Source organism: Trachemys scripta, chromosome 1, assembly GCF_013100865.1.
Source record: "Trachemys scripta elegans isolate TJP31775 chromosome 1, CAS_Tse_1.0, whole genome shotgun sequence".
Classification (NCBI taxonomy): Eukaryota; Metazoa; Chordata; order Testudines; family Emydidae; genus Trachemys; species Trachemys scripta.
Genome location: NC_048298.1, coordinates 85,324,423 through 85,339,935, shown reverse-complemented (window position 1 = coordinate 85,339,935; position 15,513 = coordinate 85,324,423). Strand labels below are relative to the sequence as shown.

The window sequence follows — 15,513 nt, the reverse complement described above, 5'->3', positions numbered from 1 at the left end:
ATAGTGGCAGTGGGCTACTCAACTACTTTGCCCCAAGCTGCTAGATTGTTGGAGATGGGGGAGGCGTCCTTTTCCCCACCTCCCCTTCCCAACTCAGAAAATGGACTTGGGCCTTCTCTTAGGAGCATGTCATGCTTATGACATTTCTTTAAACCTTCCCCTAGATGCACCCTCAGTAAAGCCAGGATCAGAGGTCTTGGAGACACGGTTGCCCTCCTCCAAGGACGAATGCTTCATGATTGGTGCCTTGAGTCTGTGACATCACCTGCGGGCAGACTATTTCTGGACAATGAGTTGCGTCTTTGAGAGATTTTTCTAATCAGGCTGGAGGAAGGTAATTTAATGATTTCCAAGAGGAGCTCTCAGCACTGTAAGTATTCCCTACAACTTCTGTGTATCCCAGACTGATACTGGGGAGGGAGAGTGGGAAGAAAGAGAGAAACTGAGCTGAGAAAAGTCTAATGAAAACCCTGGGGAATTGTTTGGAGTTTGTCTGGAAGAGACAGATTTTCATTTCTTAGGTAACGTTTTGCTCTGTCTCTTACCTTAGTGTAGGGATCCATTGACTGAAGTAAATGGGAATCTTTCATGAATAGTCAGCCTACCTATAAGAGGCTGGTTAGTTTGGAAGCAGCTTCTTCCTTAGTGTTTTTCTTGGTGGCCGTTTGATTTGGACCGTTGCTTGGCTGTTGTGGAATTCATCTGAGTCTTTGTATGGCTGGCACTGGCAGGGCATTGCTGTAAAATGTGTACAGGGCACTATGGTAAAGACACTACTGGAGTCCAGGACTCAGCTGCTGTTTACAAGGTACTGCTGAAACCCCAGGAGGTATTTGAAGGGTTCTGCTCACACAGCTAGATACCCCCTTCCCCAGTCTGATAATAAACCCTTTCTCTCTGTAACAGTCTGTCTTCCAAGCTCACCATTTCACCTTAGCAGAATGGGATGGAATTTCCTAGGATTCCCATCAAGGAGTGGGCTGCAGGACTTCAGTTCTACTTAAAACTAGCTTAAAAACTGACTCTCTTTTTAAATGTATCCTTTTTTGTTTCTGTTTGGTTTTGAAACCATTGCTAGAGAAAAGAGTCTGAGAGCTCAGAGCAGTAGGATGCAGGCATCAGCAGTGGCCGAGGCTAGAAATATTCATTACATCCCCAGTTCAAACAGCTGGCCCTGGAGCTATGGGACTTCTTTCCATTCAGCAGCAGTTATGTCTGATACTGGATACAAAGTTCTCTAGCTAGAGCACTGCTGCGAGGAAGATCACTGCTGCAGCACACAAGGCCCATAGCTGAGATGGTGAGGATATCACCACATGGAATAAAATAGCTGAGAGCATTTCTACCTGGAGACAATATGTATTTTCAGAGCATTGTTGCGAGGAAGATCCCAACCCACCTGGGCCTTGTGTCTCAGATTTTTGGGGCCGCACTGCAGATCCCAGCACACATGCAGTAGTGCGTGTCTGACCTTCCCAGGGCACGGACCCAAGGAAGGTCACAGCCCACGTGGGGAATCTGATGCTGCTATAAAGAAGATCATGTCAGATGTCTATTTCGCTTGTCAGGGAAATTTTTCGTAGAGGATCAGAGACTAAAGCTGTGAAGGGGATGGATTAAAGAGCAGCTATTTGTCACTAGTACTCAAGCCTCCTTAAGTGCATTGGAATCAGAAGGTAGCGGGGAAGGAGATTAACCTGGAAGCCAACCCAGAGGTGGGATGTCATCTGCCAGCACTGGGATAAGAACATCACTGTGGACAGATTGTATTAGGTAAAATTAGTGTTCAGACGCAAGCAAGGCCATTACGCAAATGGATTAAATCCTGGGCCAAGTAAAGAGCCTGTCAGAGCCAATTAGATAACACTGTGTGAGTGAGAGCAGAGGATGTGAAGGAACATTCAGTTGTCCAGCAACCTTCATTGGGAAAGGACAAGAATCCACAGCTACTGGCTCTGTCAGTTCTCTCACCCTGGGACTATCTTTCACCGTCTTCCAGTGACATTAGTGTCAGGGGAGCTGTGGCAAAGACTCTGGAATATATTCAGAGGTAAGGCGCCAGAGAACTCAAAGAGGTGCCATAGAAAAAGATCAAATCTAGGTGAAGTAGGAGATTGTCAGGCACCTAAGTATTGGGGTGACAGGGACCATCCGAGTACCTAGATAAATGGATAGACAGGGTTGCAGAACACAAATGGAAGGCTGTGCTGTGTGTTTCTCCTACTTCTGTGAGTCCTGGGCTGCAGCCCCACTCAGTGGTCCTGCATGGTTCCGGAGGAACTGATCACAGAGACACAAGAATTGGTGCAGCTCTTGTGTCAATGAGAATTGGCCTCCACTGCAAGAACAAAGACATCTTTGCCTGTGAGTGGATGGAAATTAACTCTCACTGGCCTGTCAGTGTAATAGCAGCACAGTGACTTTGTGCTGTCTGGTGCTGAGCTTGAGATGAAGGAAGTATGAACTCTCCCAGCGCTTCCTACCCAAAAGCTCTGTGCTCTTTCCCAAGGTGCCGTCAAGCTGTGGAGATGGGTAGGGAGAACAGGAGTAATGAAGGTGCTGCGGGGAAGAGAGAACTGTAATTCTTTAACCCTGTTGATTCCCATTTCTTTCCCTCTCTCTTACATTACTGCAGATGAGAAATAGGATGTAGTATGGTTTGGTCTGAAGCTTTCTCCCACCATATACCAGGTGGAAGTGGCTGAAACCTCACATGGTGGTGGGGTGGAGGAAAGGCTCTGAATCCCACAGACGGAGCCCTCCTATTATCTGCTTCTCTTCCTGAGTAAAGCTCGGGGCCAAGGGGGCTTTGAGGGATGGGAGGCAGCTGCCTCTCAAAGGCATTATGATCTGGATGGAGTGTTGTGCTAGCACCAGCCTGGTGTCTGCTAAAACAGGGAGCGATCTCACTGACAGATGTTAGCCCAGCTGCCTCTCCGGTTTCTTGATGTCAGTATCCAGGGTTAAAAATCTCAGTCAGCCATTTTTACTATTATGTCACATTTCATTCTCTCATGGGTGGCCAGGATAATATCTGGGTCTGTCCAAGTGGATCAAAGCTGGTCAGAGATGTTCTTTGGATACTGATTACACATTTCTATCACCCTGTGCCTCTAGTACTCCAGGAGAGTGTCTACATCATTGTAACTGTGTACCCCATTGATTATTATTGTTCTTGAGACTAGTGCACAATGCTTTAACCACAAGTGTAGGCAGGTATAGCCCACGCACACCACGATGCTTAATTGTTATGCTTAAAGCTCTACATTTCTTAGAGCAAAGCAGCAGGCTTTTAAATTTTTTTGTCAATTCTTTAAATAACACATCCTCAGGAAGGAAAGATGGTCTTGTGGCTAAGAAAATAGAGACCAAACTCCCTGCTAGTGTAAATTAGCACAATTCCATTTACTTCATCAGAGAATTTGGCCCTAAACTGAGATTCAGGAGAACTAGGTATAATTCTTGGCTCTGACACAGATTTACTCTGTGACCTTGGACAAATCACTTAATCTCTATATCGCAGCTTCTCTTCTATAAAATGTAGTTTCCCCACTCTGCAAGGTTGTTGTGAGGATAAATCCATAAAATCCTGGGAGATGCTCAGATACTATGGTGACAGGGACCATATAGGTAACAAGACAGCTACATAACTAGATTTACTATGACTAGGTTTGTGATCAAATTGAGTGTATAGCAAGTGTGCCTTGGAAGATTGTGGATATACTGTGAGCAGCAGGGCTAGTGTATATACATTTCAAACTATTCCTGGCTGTCACTGCAAACTCTACTGTCTGTTATTTCACTTAGGATGGCTTTAACCATTCAGTCTCTAGTGTATTAGATATGAAAAGATGCAGCTATTGAGGTATTTATAGAATGTTGATCACTTTGGTATCTGAGCACCTTGTATGGAACACCCTTATTTCAAAGTAGGTGGCCTATCAACACGCATGCACACGTTAAAATGGAATTGCTAAGAATATATTCTTTGCTCCTCAGGCTGTCCCCCCGACCTTTCTAGATTTTGTTTAAAGGAAAGAATTACAGCAATTGCAGGCACTGATGGGGGGCAAGAAGCCCTCTCATTCCGTGGTTGTCAATGATCTAAAAATACTCTCAGCTCTTTAGTGGCTTTTATAGGCTGGTGATTAGAAAGATCTCATCTCTGCAGTCTGTAGCGTCGTAACAGAGGGGTGGGGGAGGGAAAGAGGATATTTGGAGGATTATACTAAAGTTACTGTGGTGACATAAAGGGATTTGACGTCAGTACTGAGATTGTGAAGCTAATTCCAACACTTGTTAGCATGAACATTCAGTAAGTGAACCAACAGAAATACTTTAGGACAGGACTTACATGATGAATGCAGAGAAGGGAAGCATGTGACTTCAGGAAGGGAGAAAGATGGAAACCCCCCCTTTCCATAGGTGCACACAGGAGTGGAGTTGAGGGTAAAATGAGTAAACAAATTTTACTCACGTCTCCTTTGGAGAATATGGAATGTATTGTAGGCTAGTATATCCACTTTTTTTTTTTTTACCACTATACCACTGGGTGCTCTTGAACAGTGTGCACTGAGCTGCATCTGACTTAATGAATGGATGGATGACCCCATGGGACACAGGTGTCAGGGATCCATGTCCTGTGGGGTGTAGAACCACAAGACCCTCAGATACCAATGCAGCAGCTCTACCACCTGAGACAAAAGAAAATGTATGTCCTCTATGTGCCAGCAATTGAATTTATGTCCACTAGGGGATGACAGTGGCCAAATGGTTCCTTGGCCGCTTTTACAATCTGCTGAGCAGATGTACAGATTTGGGAACCACACGTATTAATTAGTTAGCCTTGTTCCTGGATTTCCTTTTTACATATGGAATTATGGCCTGATCCATATGCAGCAATGGAGTATGCAAAGCTATTGTTCATGACACTTAAAATCGTCAAAAATGGAGATGGACAATGTCTATTGGGTCATCTCACCCATTCACACTCTCCCACATCCTAGTCAATGAAGGATTGTTTCCTAAAATATATTCTCCACTATTTTGCCTTGGTCCAGTTTAAAACATCTTGGGGAAAACTATTTCCGTAGGAGGCTAATATTCCGTATTGCCCAGATATTCTGTAATGATTATAAACATTTTCTTATGGTGATGTGGCACCAAGTAGGTATATACTAAATCTGCAAATAAAAATATAGGCCTTACCAGACTAGGACAAACCAATTATCTAGCTCCACTGGTACTAGTCCTCCTGCTCCACCAGAACAGATTACTGGGCCATCTGGTCTAGCAACCTGTCTCCAACATTAACCTTCAGAAGCAGGTGTAACCATCTGTCTGCAGCTCGCTGTGCAATATCCTGCTAAGGGGATAAAAGTCTCCCTGCCCCCAGCTGGTGTCCCCATGGCTTGGAGACTGAAAACTTGCCATTTTTATCCTAGCAAGTGTGACTGCAGATGCTGTTCTGATTCTTATACTGTACATAAGAACAACCATACTGGCTCAGTCTAAAGGTCCATCTAACCCAGTATCCTGTCTTCTGACAGTGACCAATGCCAGGTGCCCCAGAGGGAATGAACAGAACAGGTAATCATCAAGTGATCCATCTCCTGTCATCCATTCCCAGCTTCTGGTAAACAGGGGGTAGGGACACCATCCCTGCCCATCCTGGCTGTTGAATCTCCATCCCTAGGCTCTGGTCAAAGTTATAGTCCTTTCTCCCTCCTCTGGCTGATGGCATCTAGAAGTCATAAGTTCAGCACCCTCCTTCCATTTCATTATCTGCATTTGTCTTACAGACAGGAAGATTTGAAAGAGGAGTACCTCGTGTATACAGCAATTCAAGAATGAGCGACGCCAATACCCTCAACACCACAGAAGTGGCAGCTGGTCCCACCACACCACGCAAGGGACCTCCCAAGTTCAAGCAAAGGCAGACAAGACAGTTCAAAAGCAAGCCCCCAAAGAAAGGAGTAAAAGGGTAAGAGCACTAATGAGAGCTCCAGGGAGTGGTACTTCCCTTCACATACATTAGGTGAGGCAGTGAGGTGATCTGATACACCTTCTCATATCTGGGATCTTTCAGATGAACTCTGCATGAATAGAACATGAGAAGGCAGGATAAGTTCTCATAGGGAGGATATCATACCAGAAGTAACACTTCCCCCTTATGAGTCCAACAAGAGAGTTGCACCAAATTCTCCATGGAACCCATTAGGCCAAACCAGGAAACACTTGTATTATACTCTTGTGTCACTCCCTTTTAGGGTTGCCAATCCAGTAATTAAAGATTAATCTTTAATTAAAGATTATATCATGTGATGAAATCTACAGGAATTCATCCAACCAAAACTGGCAACCCTACGTCCCCTTGGCAGTGAGGAACTCCTTGTGAACTGTTCCCCTCCTCTGCTGCTGATCTTATGTCCTTTGTCCCTGTAATTTAGCAAAATCCTTGAACTATTCCCTTTTCTCAGGTGCTGATCCAATCTCCCTTCAGTTAGGAAAGACCCTGTGTGAGGTAATCCTTCTCTTTTGGTTCTGTCTCAGTCTCACCTTCCTCTGTTGTCCTTTCTCACAGGTTTGGAGATGACATTCCAGGTATGGAGGGACTTGGAACAGGTAAGTCATATGTAATATTGCTCTTCAGATGCCTTTAAAGTATTTCTGTTACAAAAACATAAAATCATGGGGCTAGAAGGGACAGCAAGGGTCATCTAGTCTAACCCCCTGCCAAGATGCAGGATTTGTTGTGTCTAAACCATACAAGACAGATGGACAATCAGCCTTCATGCTTCAGGGCTTAAGATGATTGCCTGCTATGGTCAGGCATAAATTTCGTTTTTGCCCCTCCATAATGTAGCACTACACAAGTGGCCAAGGTGCCTTGTGGGTGCTCTAACCTCCCTTCCGTGTAATCTTCTATCAGATGTGGAATTAGGCAAATACTATGAAAAATTCATGTCTGCTTGAATTTTTAAATGGATTCACTTGGCTGTGAATGGGCTCACTTATGTTTGCTTTCTGCAAATATTCTAGCAAATGACTTCATCCGCAGGAAAGTTCACAGAAACGGTTACTTTAACACCAATAATGCAAGAAAAATCACAGAAAGTGAATTTTAAATTGCTAATTGTCAGCATTCTCACCAGAATCCTGATTCCAAGAGTTACACTTGTCCAACCAGTGACCAGAAATGTGTCATGTGATCTGTGTCCAATCAAAAGAGCTCAGATTTCAAACATCAGACACACCCCAATAATCTACACACTAAGAACTTTGTGCCAAGATTATTCAGCAAATAATGTCAGATAACAAAAGTGTTCAAGAAAATCACAATCTGGTTATAAAAACAAACTAATGGGGAAGCAAAATTAATCAAAAGATTTTAAGTGAGCTGTTCACATAGCTCTAGATATCAGTTGCTGGAGATGAGGTACAAGACTACATGTTTTTTTTCTAGTGCAGCAAGTGGTGAGATGCCACATGAGAACCATTGATCTAGTTCAGTGTAGCAGGAGGCAGGAGGCTGCCCACTCTTACACTGATGGGGTGGGGAAATATTGTCCCTCATCTCTGCCTAGTCTTTGAATAGAGGCCCGTTTTCCTTTCTCTTTCACCCTAGCACTATTTCTTTAATAAATCAGCCTGCCCATCTCTCTAGGATAGAAGAAACAATGGGGAATACTGAGCTTGTACTGAACTTATCCAGTTTCTCTCTCTATCTTGCAGATATTACTGTGATCTGTCCCTGGGAGGCTTTCAGCCATCTGGAACTGCATGAGCTGGCACAGTTTGGTATCATCTAAGTCACCAGAATCACTGCTGGTGTCTTCCAAGGTTCCAGAATGGTCTTCTTCACCATTGACACTTATTTTCGGCCCTTCCATCCACCTGCTGACATTCTGTTGAGCACATGCAGGGTGGCTTCATGAGATTCACCTAGTTCTAAACAATTCCTTCCAGATTAACTTGGCAAGAAGTTATCAGGGACCCTGAATATTCACCAGGCTTCATCTGATGAAACTATTGGAAATGTTTAAACATCTCTGTAAAATATCCTGTCTTCCCCCTGGAGTGTTCATGTGTGTGAAGTCTCACCTGTATCCCCTGACTCCTGGGATGCTGTATGTATGAATTTTCACCATATATCCCCCGCTCTGAGTTACCTGAGATACTGTCTGTATGTGCCTATTTGAAGTCTTATCCTATATTCCCACCCTTGACCCTATAAAATCTAACTCTGAATTAAACCCATCGCCCACTCTCAGGCTTTCCATGTATATGTGAAGTCCAACAGATGTGGATGAGATTCCCATGATATCTGAGCCAGCAATCAATTGCTCGGTGTATTTTCATAGGGAACAGAGTCCTGAGAGTCACCTATCCACCTTTCATTAGGAAGGAGAACCTGGAGTCTCTCACATGAGCTCTCTGTAGGGAATCTGCCACTAAAATTCACCTCTCAGCCATAGAACAGAAGGGCTTGGGAATACTACATCTTCCCTATATTATTCACAGGTTAGTGGAGTAGTTATTAGATTTCTATTGCTGCAATAAGGACAGCTGACAGCCTGAATGTTCAAGATCACTAGCTAAATCTATCACAGCACTCACCCCTTTGCTATCCTGAGAGTTTGCCAGTCTAATCAAGTGACTCTCAAGGTGATATAAACTTTCATAACCTATAAGTAGAAATCCCTTCCTGTTCCTGGTACCATATTTACATGAGGAATAGCTTGTATCTGCCAGTTGTTGGTTAAGAAAATGGAGAAGCATTGCAATTGTCACTTGACAGTGACATATAGCACATTAAGAGTATGTCTACACTGTAATGTAGGCCTGTGTGTGAGCCTTGGCTCAAGCCTAACCCCCCCTTGCATGTACACTGCAATTGCGCTGACCTAGGGCTCGGACCCAGGGTTCCAGGACCCTGCAGGGCTGGAGGAGTTAAGCTGGTACCCAGGGTGCGAGACCTATTACTTTGCAATGTAGACGGAGCCCCGATTGACTCAGGTCCTGGGAGTCAGCTGGAAGTATCCCACAATTCCATGGGACAACTTCCTTGGTCTTCTCTATCCCAAGAATCTGCAATCTACTCTAGTGAAAATGGCAAATAGCAGCAGCTCAGGTCAGTGTTAACCCATTCTCTTCTGATCACTGATCTGCAAGCACCCTGTCAGAGACCCTCCTGGGCTTGCAATGGAAAACAAACTGATCAAGCCTTTTGCAAAGTGACCGGCTTCCTGGTAACATGCAGGGTAGACAGTAAAGTTCTCCCAAAGTGCACCATGGTCCTTGGGCTAGAGCAGCCACATTTCAGAGGGTGGAGGTGCTAGGGATTCTGGGATATGGTTACTAAGACTTCGGTCTGCGCGCTGCAGTGTGGATGCCAGAGCCCTACACTCGAGCCTGGGTTAGAAAAGTCTTAATATAAGGTAAAAATACAGTGTAGCCACTCAAGCCCAGGGTTCCCTAGCACAGGCAACTGACTCAAGTCTCACTAACGCTGGGCTTACATTGCAGTGTAGACATATCCTAAAGCATGGGCTGCGTACCAGCCAGATTTAGATGAGTCTTCTAGCACACTGCAGGTTTAGCACAAGCTGGAGTCCTACCTACCTTCTTCTCCCTCACATTTAGCAAACAGTAGCCCCCCCCCCGCCCACATCACTCCCCATCCCTATCAACCATGGAATGTGAAGCATTTTCCTTTCATGCCCTTCCCCAGTTCCAGATTTGCAGATTGCATGTGTTGAAGTTGAGCACCTGACCTCAGAGGTTGGTGCAGCAAGGTGGGGTATAGGTGAAAGAGAACAACTGGGAGTAGGCAGAAGGAGAATAGTTCCACTGAACCTTATGGATCTATCTCTTGGTCTCTGGCAGCCTTAGTCCTTGTTGGGCTGGTGAATGGTGATTCATTTAGCAACACTCGAAATTGTGCAGAGAAGGGGCAAGAGTATTCCCTTCCTCTCTTGCATTAAGAAAGGATTTTAATTTTTTCAGAATCAAGGGGCAAATGGTTTTTATTATCTGATACTCATAGAAGAGGATTTCATTCTTCTAATCATTGTGGTGAGCTTCATTCAAATTTACCTTTCCCTGGTTTACACTGCATGTGTCAAACTAATAATTTATAGATATATATCCATTTTTACTTGAAATTTTTTAGCAAATATGTGTAAGCCAAAAGTTTAAAATCAATTTACGCAAAGAATTGTTACAAATACATGGCTGCATCATGATCACCACCTATTCCAGTGTGAGGGCCTTTAATCCAAAAAAACAAGACTCACCACTTAAAGATAAAGGGATATGCTCATTAGCTGTCAGTAATACTGCTTTTATTTTCAATAGGCCAGTCACTAGAAGGCAGTAGTACACAAACAAGAAACACATTACAGCAATGTAACCATTACAAGTACAAATTGTGTGTCAACTGGCGAACTACATCACAGGACTACTTCATAGTGGGTTCTGGGAAGTCGGCGGATGCAAGCCTGCCCACTGCTAAAGCACCCTCCCGCAGCCTGTGGGAAGGATCCACTGGGCCCGGGACTCAAATAATTACATGGGACAACAGAAAAATAACAGGGATAAGTGTGAGGGTCAAAGGGTCAAATGTAGGAAACCTGTAGGGGACACTGAGCAGAGAACCCTGGACAGAGCCCACTGCTCCTCAAAGGTGTCAAGGGAGCCAGTGGACGCCACCCAAGGAACTCTGCCCAGATGTGTGAATGGAGGGAAGATTGGAAGTAGGCCCCACAGTCACAGGAAACCCCCTCAGCCAATCACAGGACTACTTGTTAGGCAGATACCATCTATAACCTTTGTTTTTCATGCATTGTTGCTTCTCGTTTCTTGCACCCTTCTCTCATTTTACAGCTCTTCCTCAACATCTTCTCTGTGCAGGTGTGATTTTTATTTAGTTTTTAAATATGAGTGACTTATTTCATTTATCTTCAGTTTTACTTAATAGCCTTTGGTTTTTTGATTAAATAAGGATGTCAGTTTTCTTGTGCTTTCTCTCACCTTAAATTGCTCTATTTATATGACCCTTATCTCTCCCCCTCAGATTCTGACCCTCTTATAATTTGTCTGGAAAAAGGCTTATTGGTTCCAGTTTCTGGATCACACAAAGAAGTGTGGTCATTGCCTCTCTCATTAGTGTGCTTAATTAGGAACATAACATGAGGACTGAACATTAGAGTAGCCCTTGAGCTCCCATTTTTGTCCCAGGTTGAGACATGGCCTTCTGGCATTGGGACTGTTCTCTGCCACAAAGTTCCCTCTTTCTAAAGGCGTCCAGAGATTGGGACATTCTAGTGAACATCAAGGTATTGATAAAGTTTCTCCTCTGAACCCTGTGTTGGTACATTCCCTTCCACCACAAGAGTATTGCTAGGTTTCCCCTTCAAAGGAGTCCAAAATCAATACATTCCCTGCTAGCTCCCATACCTGGCTGAAGACCTGTTTTGCAGGGGTTTGGGGGCAGCTGCTGTTGGTCTTAGGTTTTGGGGGATTCTTTTAAGATGATAGTTATTTCTTTCATTTTAAGGAGTTTTAAGATTTATGAAAGGAATTTTAAAACAAGTTCTCTTTTGGTCTTTAAAAAAAGAGAGAATGAGAGAGCCCCTGGAATCTTAATTTTCAGAGGAAGCTGTGAGAGTTGGCAATGTTGCAAGGAAAAAATATATTTAAAAAAACCTTATGAAATACTGCAGCATGTTCACATTGTAACAGGTTATTCTTTGTTCTTTTACTATTAAAAATTGTTTTTAAAATCCTGAAGAGATGGTCTGAAATTACTTTTAACAAATAATGTGTTCACTCAAAGCATTTCGTGCTATTTCCTTCACCTCTGGCGAGAGTGGACTGGGACAGAAGGAGCCTTTTAGAACCACTCCATCACCGTCCCGCCTTGAAAGAAGGCTAGTTATTTTCTGAGCTATTGCTGCCATGTGGCCAATAAGCGACAGAGTTCAGTTATGACATCATTTGAGAAGCAAATCTACATTCTCCTCGGTTCGTGCTGCTACCAGGGAGATAATACTTACTCACTGATTCCTGTGACAGGCCACTGTCAGTGGAATGGATAACAAGCAGGGGCGGAATTTAGCCCACATTTTCTGGAACTTCATAGCCTACATTTTCTGTAACTTATGGGCCAGGACCTCAGGTGGAGTAGCTCCAGCATAACTCCATGGATACAGCCTTGAAGCTGTTCACAAACTCTTTATATGTTTCCCAACTCACTAACCCAAAATGTATTTAAATAGCCCTTTTACTTCCAAATTCAAGAACTCTAGAAGCTCAACACTAAATAGCCCCATGATAACAAAGCAACGTGTGAACAACCTAGTGCATAAGAGTCACCCTATAAGAACAACCCAGTCTGGATAGGCCATCTCTCATGAATCACCCTATAATAATACACTAGGGTACATACATGTGATGGGGGAGAACATGTTGAATAAATGAGCAGATTTCCATATTATCAACACAAGTATTCATAAATCATGAGCCAGACCCTCCCCCCCAAAAAATCATGAGATGGGCTTAAAAATCCAAATATTTTTTAAAATAATAAATGTTGGGCTCTTTTTCTTTGCCTTCTGCTTTCTGAGCCTTTAGGGTGCCTTTGCTAAAACACTTTACACTTTTTCGCCCCAACCTTCAAGGCTGGAAACTTACACACACACACACACACACACACACATACAAATTAAATGAAACTGAGATTGTCTAGTAATCACCTGACTCCAGCAGCTGGGACTTTAAGAAAATCACCAAATGTCACAAGAGTTGGCAACACTAACAAACTTTCAATCATTCATCTTATGTAATAGTAAAAAAAAAAAAGGTTTAGAAAATATGAAATGTAATACCCTCTTTCTGAAGACTGCCTCCTTTCCCAGCTTCTTACCTGCAAGTAGGTTCCTGATACACTGATTACATGCACCGCCCTCTCGGAACATGATCTCCTCTCCCGACTGTGCCCCTGCTCTAAGCAGTAATAGAAGCTTTTCTTTCTAATGGTTCTGATCACAGAGTCGAGGTACTTATTGCCAAGCTTCCCCCTTCAGGGTAAATTAGGTGTTTGGTTCTTTGTGTAGGTTACGTGATAAGGCCTACAGTGAATCCCAGGTAAACCAGAATAAATCAATTAAGTTATATCTCAAAGGGTCATACACATCTCACTATAATCTCTCTCAATAGCAAAGGTGTGTTCACAGGAAACGATTAGAAGAAATATGGAAAATGAAGTGAGAGGATTTAGTGATAAGTCTGAAGCATTACTCCCTTGGTTAAAAATACCCAATTGTATAGCTTTTTTGGTATTATTTTATTATGGTAGCAGCTGTGCTGTAGTTGGGGTGGATCACGCCTGAACAGCATACTGGCACTTTTGCTGAATGGAGGGATGCCATTTTGTTCTCAAAATGGCGTCTCTGCATAGCATGACCTTGCATGCACTGTATGTGGGTGAGATCACACCACATGGAGGACACTATTTTATACAGAAACAAAATGGTGTCCTCATGCAGCTGCATGGAGGCATCCATTGTAAAGAACAAAACAGCATCCTCCATACAGCGTGAGCTCACACACCTTGTACGTGCCTTGCCATGCTGGCAAGGGTAGAGTATCTATCATTTAAATAGCAGGATTGCACCACTGAGTAGCAGCTAGTGGTCCCAACTGAGATGGGGATCTATTGAATGTCTAGGTGCTGTACAAACACATAGTGAGACAGACAAAAGGTAGGAGGGGAAACAAAAGCACAGAGAGGTGAAACTACTTGCCCAACGTCACATAGAAAATCAGTGGCAGAGGCAAGCTTAGAATCCTGGTCTCCTAATTCTCAATCCAGTGTGAGACACGTCTGGCTTTGCTGATGTCCTCTTCAAAGTACCCAGGGCTAAGAATCTTAAACATTCTGCTCTTGAAGAATTTTCTTTTAACTAATTAAATACTACGTTCAAATGTACCTCCAACTAGAGGCCAGATCCTCAGCTGGTGTAAACAGGCATAGCTCCCTTGAAGTCAACTCACCTGTGCTGATTTATACCAGCCAGGGATTTGGCCCCTGTCCTTTAAGAATAGATTCAGTAACTTGGAAATTAACCTCATTCCAAAACCAATTCTCCCCTTGTTGTGTGAAAGGATCTCTTCTTTCAGAAAGAATGGGAAATATTACTAAAGATAGGCAGGCTCCATATAGTAAGAGGAAGTAGAGATTAAGAGATGTATAGACAAAGAGATTAAGAGATGAATAGACAAAGATATTTTCAGACAAGATTTAAAGGAAGTGGAAAGTGAACAAAGCCAAAAGATACCCGAAGCCTGCTTCATTGGCAGCAGCTGCAGAGGAGAAGGCTCCTGGATTACCTGTGGGAGGAATGTTATGAGAAGGGACACAGAAAAGGCTGCTGATAGGCACCAAGCAAGTGAAAAGTTCAGCATACCACCACTTTACTTTTATAGCCTCTTTCTTTTAAACTGTACCCCAAAATGCTTCAGAGAGTCAAGCAATACAGTGACCAGGTTATAGAAAGGAAGGAATAATAGTGGAACTGAAAGAACCTAAAGTCAAAGAGATGGAAATAACAGGAAGGCAGTTCTGCCTGGGCAATGTGCCACAGGAGAAGGCCCTCATACCAACAGCTACTAGATTGTGTGAAGGACAAAGAGGAGGCCTCTGCTAGATATGCAAAGAGAGTTGGGGGGTGGGAGGAGCAGAGAGAGGATATGTCTATGAGAATATTTCATTTGTGGCAAGCTGGGGTGCTCTAGTGCCTCACACTAATAATTATCTGTGTGGATCCCACTGCTGAGCACTAAAAGTTCCCTAGTGCACGCTGATGTACTGCGATTTGAAACAGAGATAAAAGGATTCTGAGGTATGAGGAGGAGATTTTAGTGGACATTCACTGTCCTCATTTACTTGGAGTCACATTTTTCTCCCAGTATTTTTCTCACTGCTCCTTTCTCCTCCACGTTCCTGAGGCTGTAAATGGGCATGAGTGTCACTGCCATATATATCACAGACACCAGCCTGTCCGGCCTGCTAAACAAGCTGGAGGTGGGGCGCGTGTATATGAAGCTCACCCTCCCATAGAAGATAGCAATCACAGTCAGATGGGAGGAGCAGGTGGAGAAGGCCTTTACTCTCCTGTGGCACACAGAATGCTTTGTCAAGATGATGGGGAGGATGTAAACATAGGAGATGCAAGTCAGGATGAAAGCACTCACCAGACTCATCCTGCTCCGACGGCAAAGATCAGGACATCATTCAGGAAGGTGTCAGCACAAGGCAGCTCCAAGAGCGTCTGGATGTCACAGTGAAAATGGTGAATGACAATGGAGCCTCAGAAAGGCAACCAGGACATAGGGAGAATGTGTAACAAGGATGTTGTGAAGCCACCTGTCCATGAGCTGGCCATGAAGGCAACGCACACTGCTCTGCTCATAACAGTGTAGTGTGGGGGTGGCAGATTGCCACCTAAC

General features: G+C 43.8%; 1 protein-coding gene across 1 annotated transcript; it reads left to right on the top strand.

Moving 5' to 3' along the window:
• Positions 1–205: 205 nt before the first annotated feature.
• On the top strand, positions 206–11,793 carry PDE6H (phosphodiesterase 6H). Its single transcript, XM_034774014.1, has 4 exons — positions 206–370; positions 5,802–5,983; positions 6,584–6,624; positions 7,735–11,793. The coding sequence occupies exons 2-4, from the start codon at positions 5,850–5,852 to the stop codon at positions 7,809–7,811; spliced, it is 252 nt and encodes an 83-aa protein (XP_034629905.1). The 5' UTR covers positions 206–370; positions 5,802–5,849; the 3' UTR covers positions 7,812–11,793.
• The last annotated feature ends 3,720 nt before the right edge of the window (positions 11,794–15,513 follow it).

What these genes read in the sequence shown, in the direction of transcription:
- PDE6H (XM_034774014.1), top strand. Translation starts at nt 5,850, where the DNA reads ATGAGCGACGCCAATACCCTCAACACCACAGAAGTGGCAGCTGGTCCC. An exon ending in CCAAAGAAAGGAGTAAAAGG is followed by an intron (nt 5,984 to 6,583) that starts GTAAGAGCACTA and finishes CCTTTCTCACAG; the next exon opens with GTTTGGAGATGACATTCCAG. An exon ending in TATGGAGGGACTTGGAACAG is followed by an intron (nt 6,625 to 7,734) that starts GTAAGTCATATG and finishes TCTATCTTGCAG; the next exon opens with ATATTACTGTGATCTGTCCC.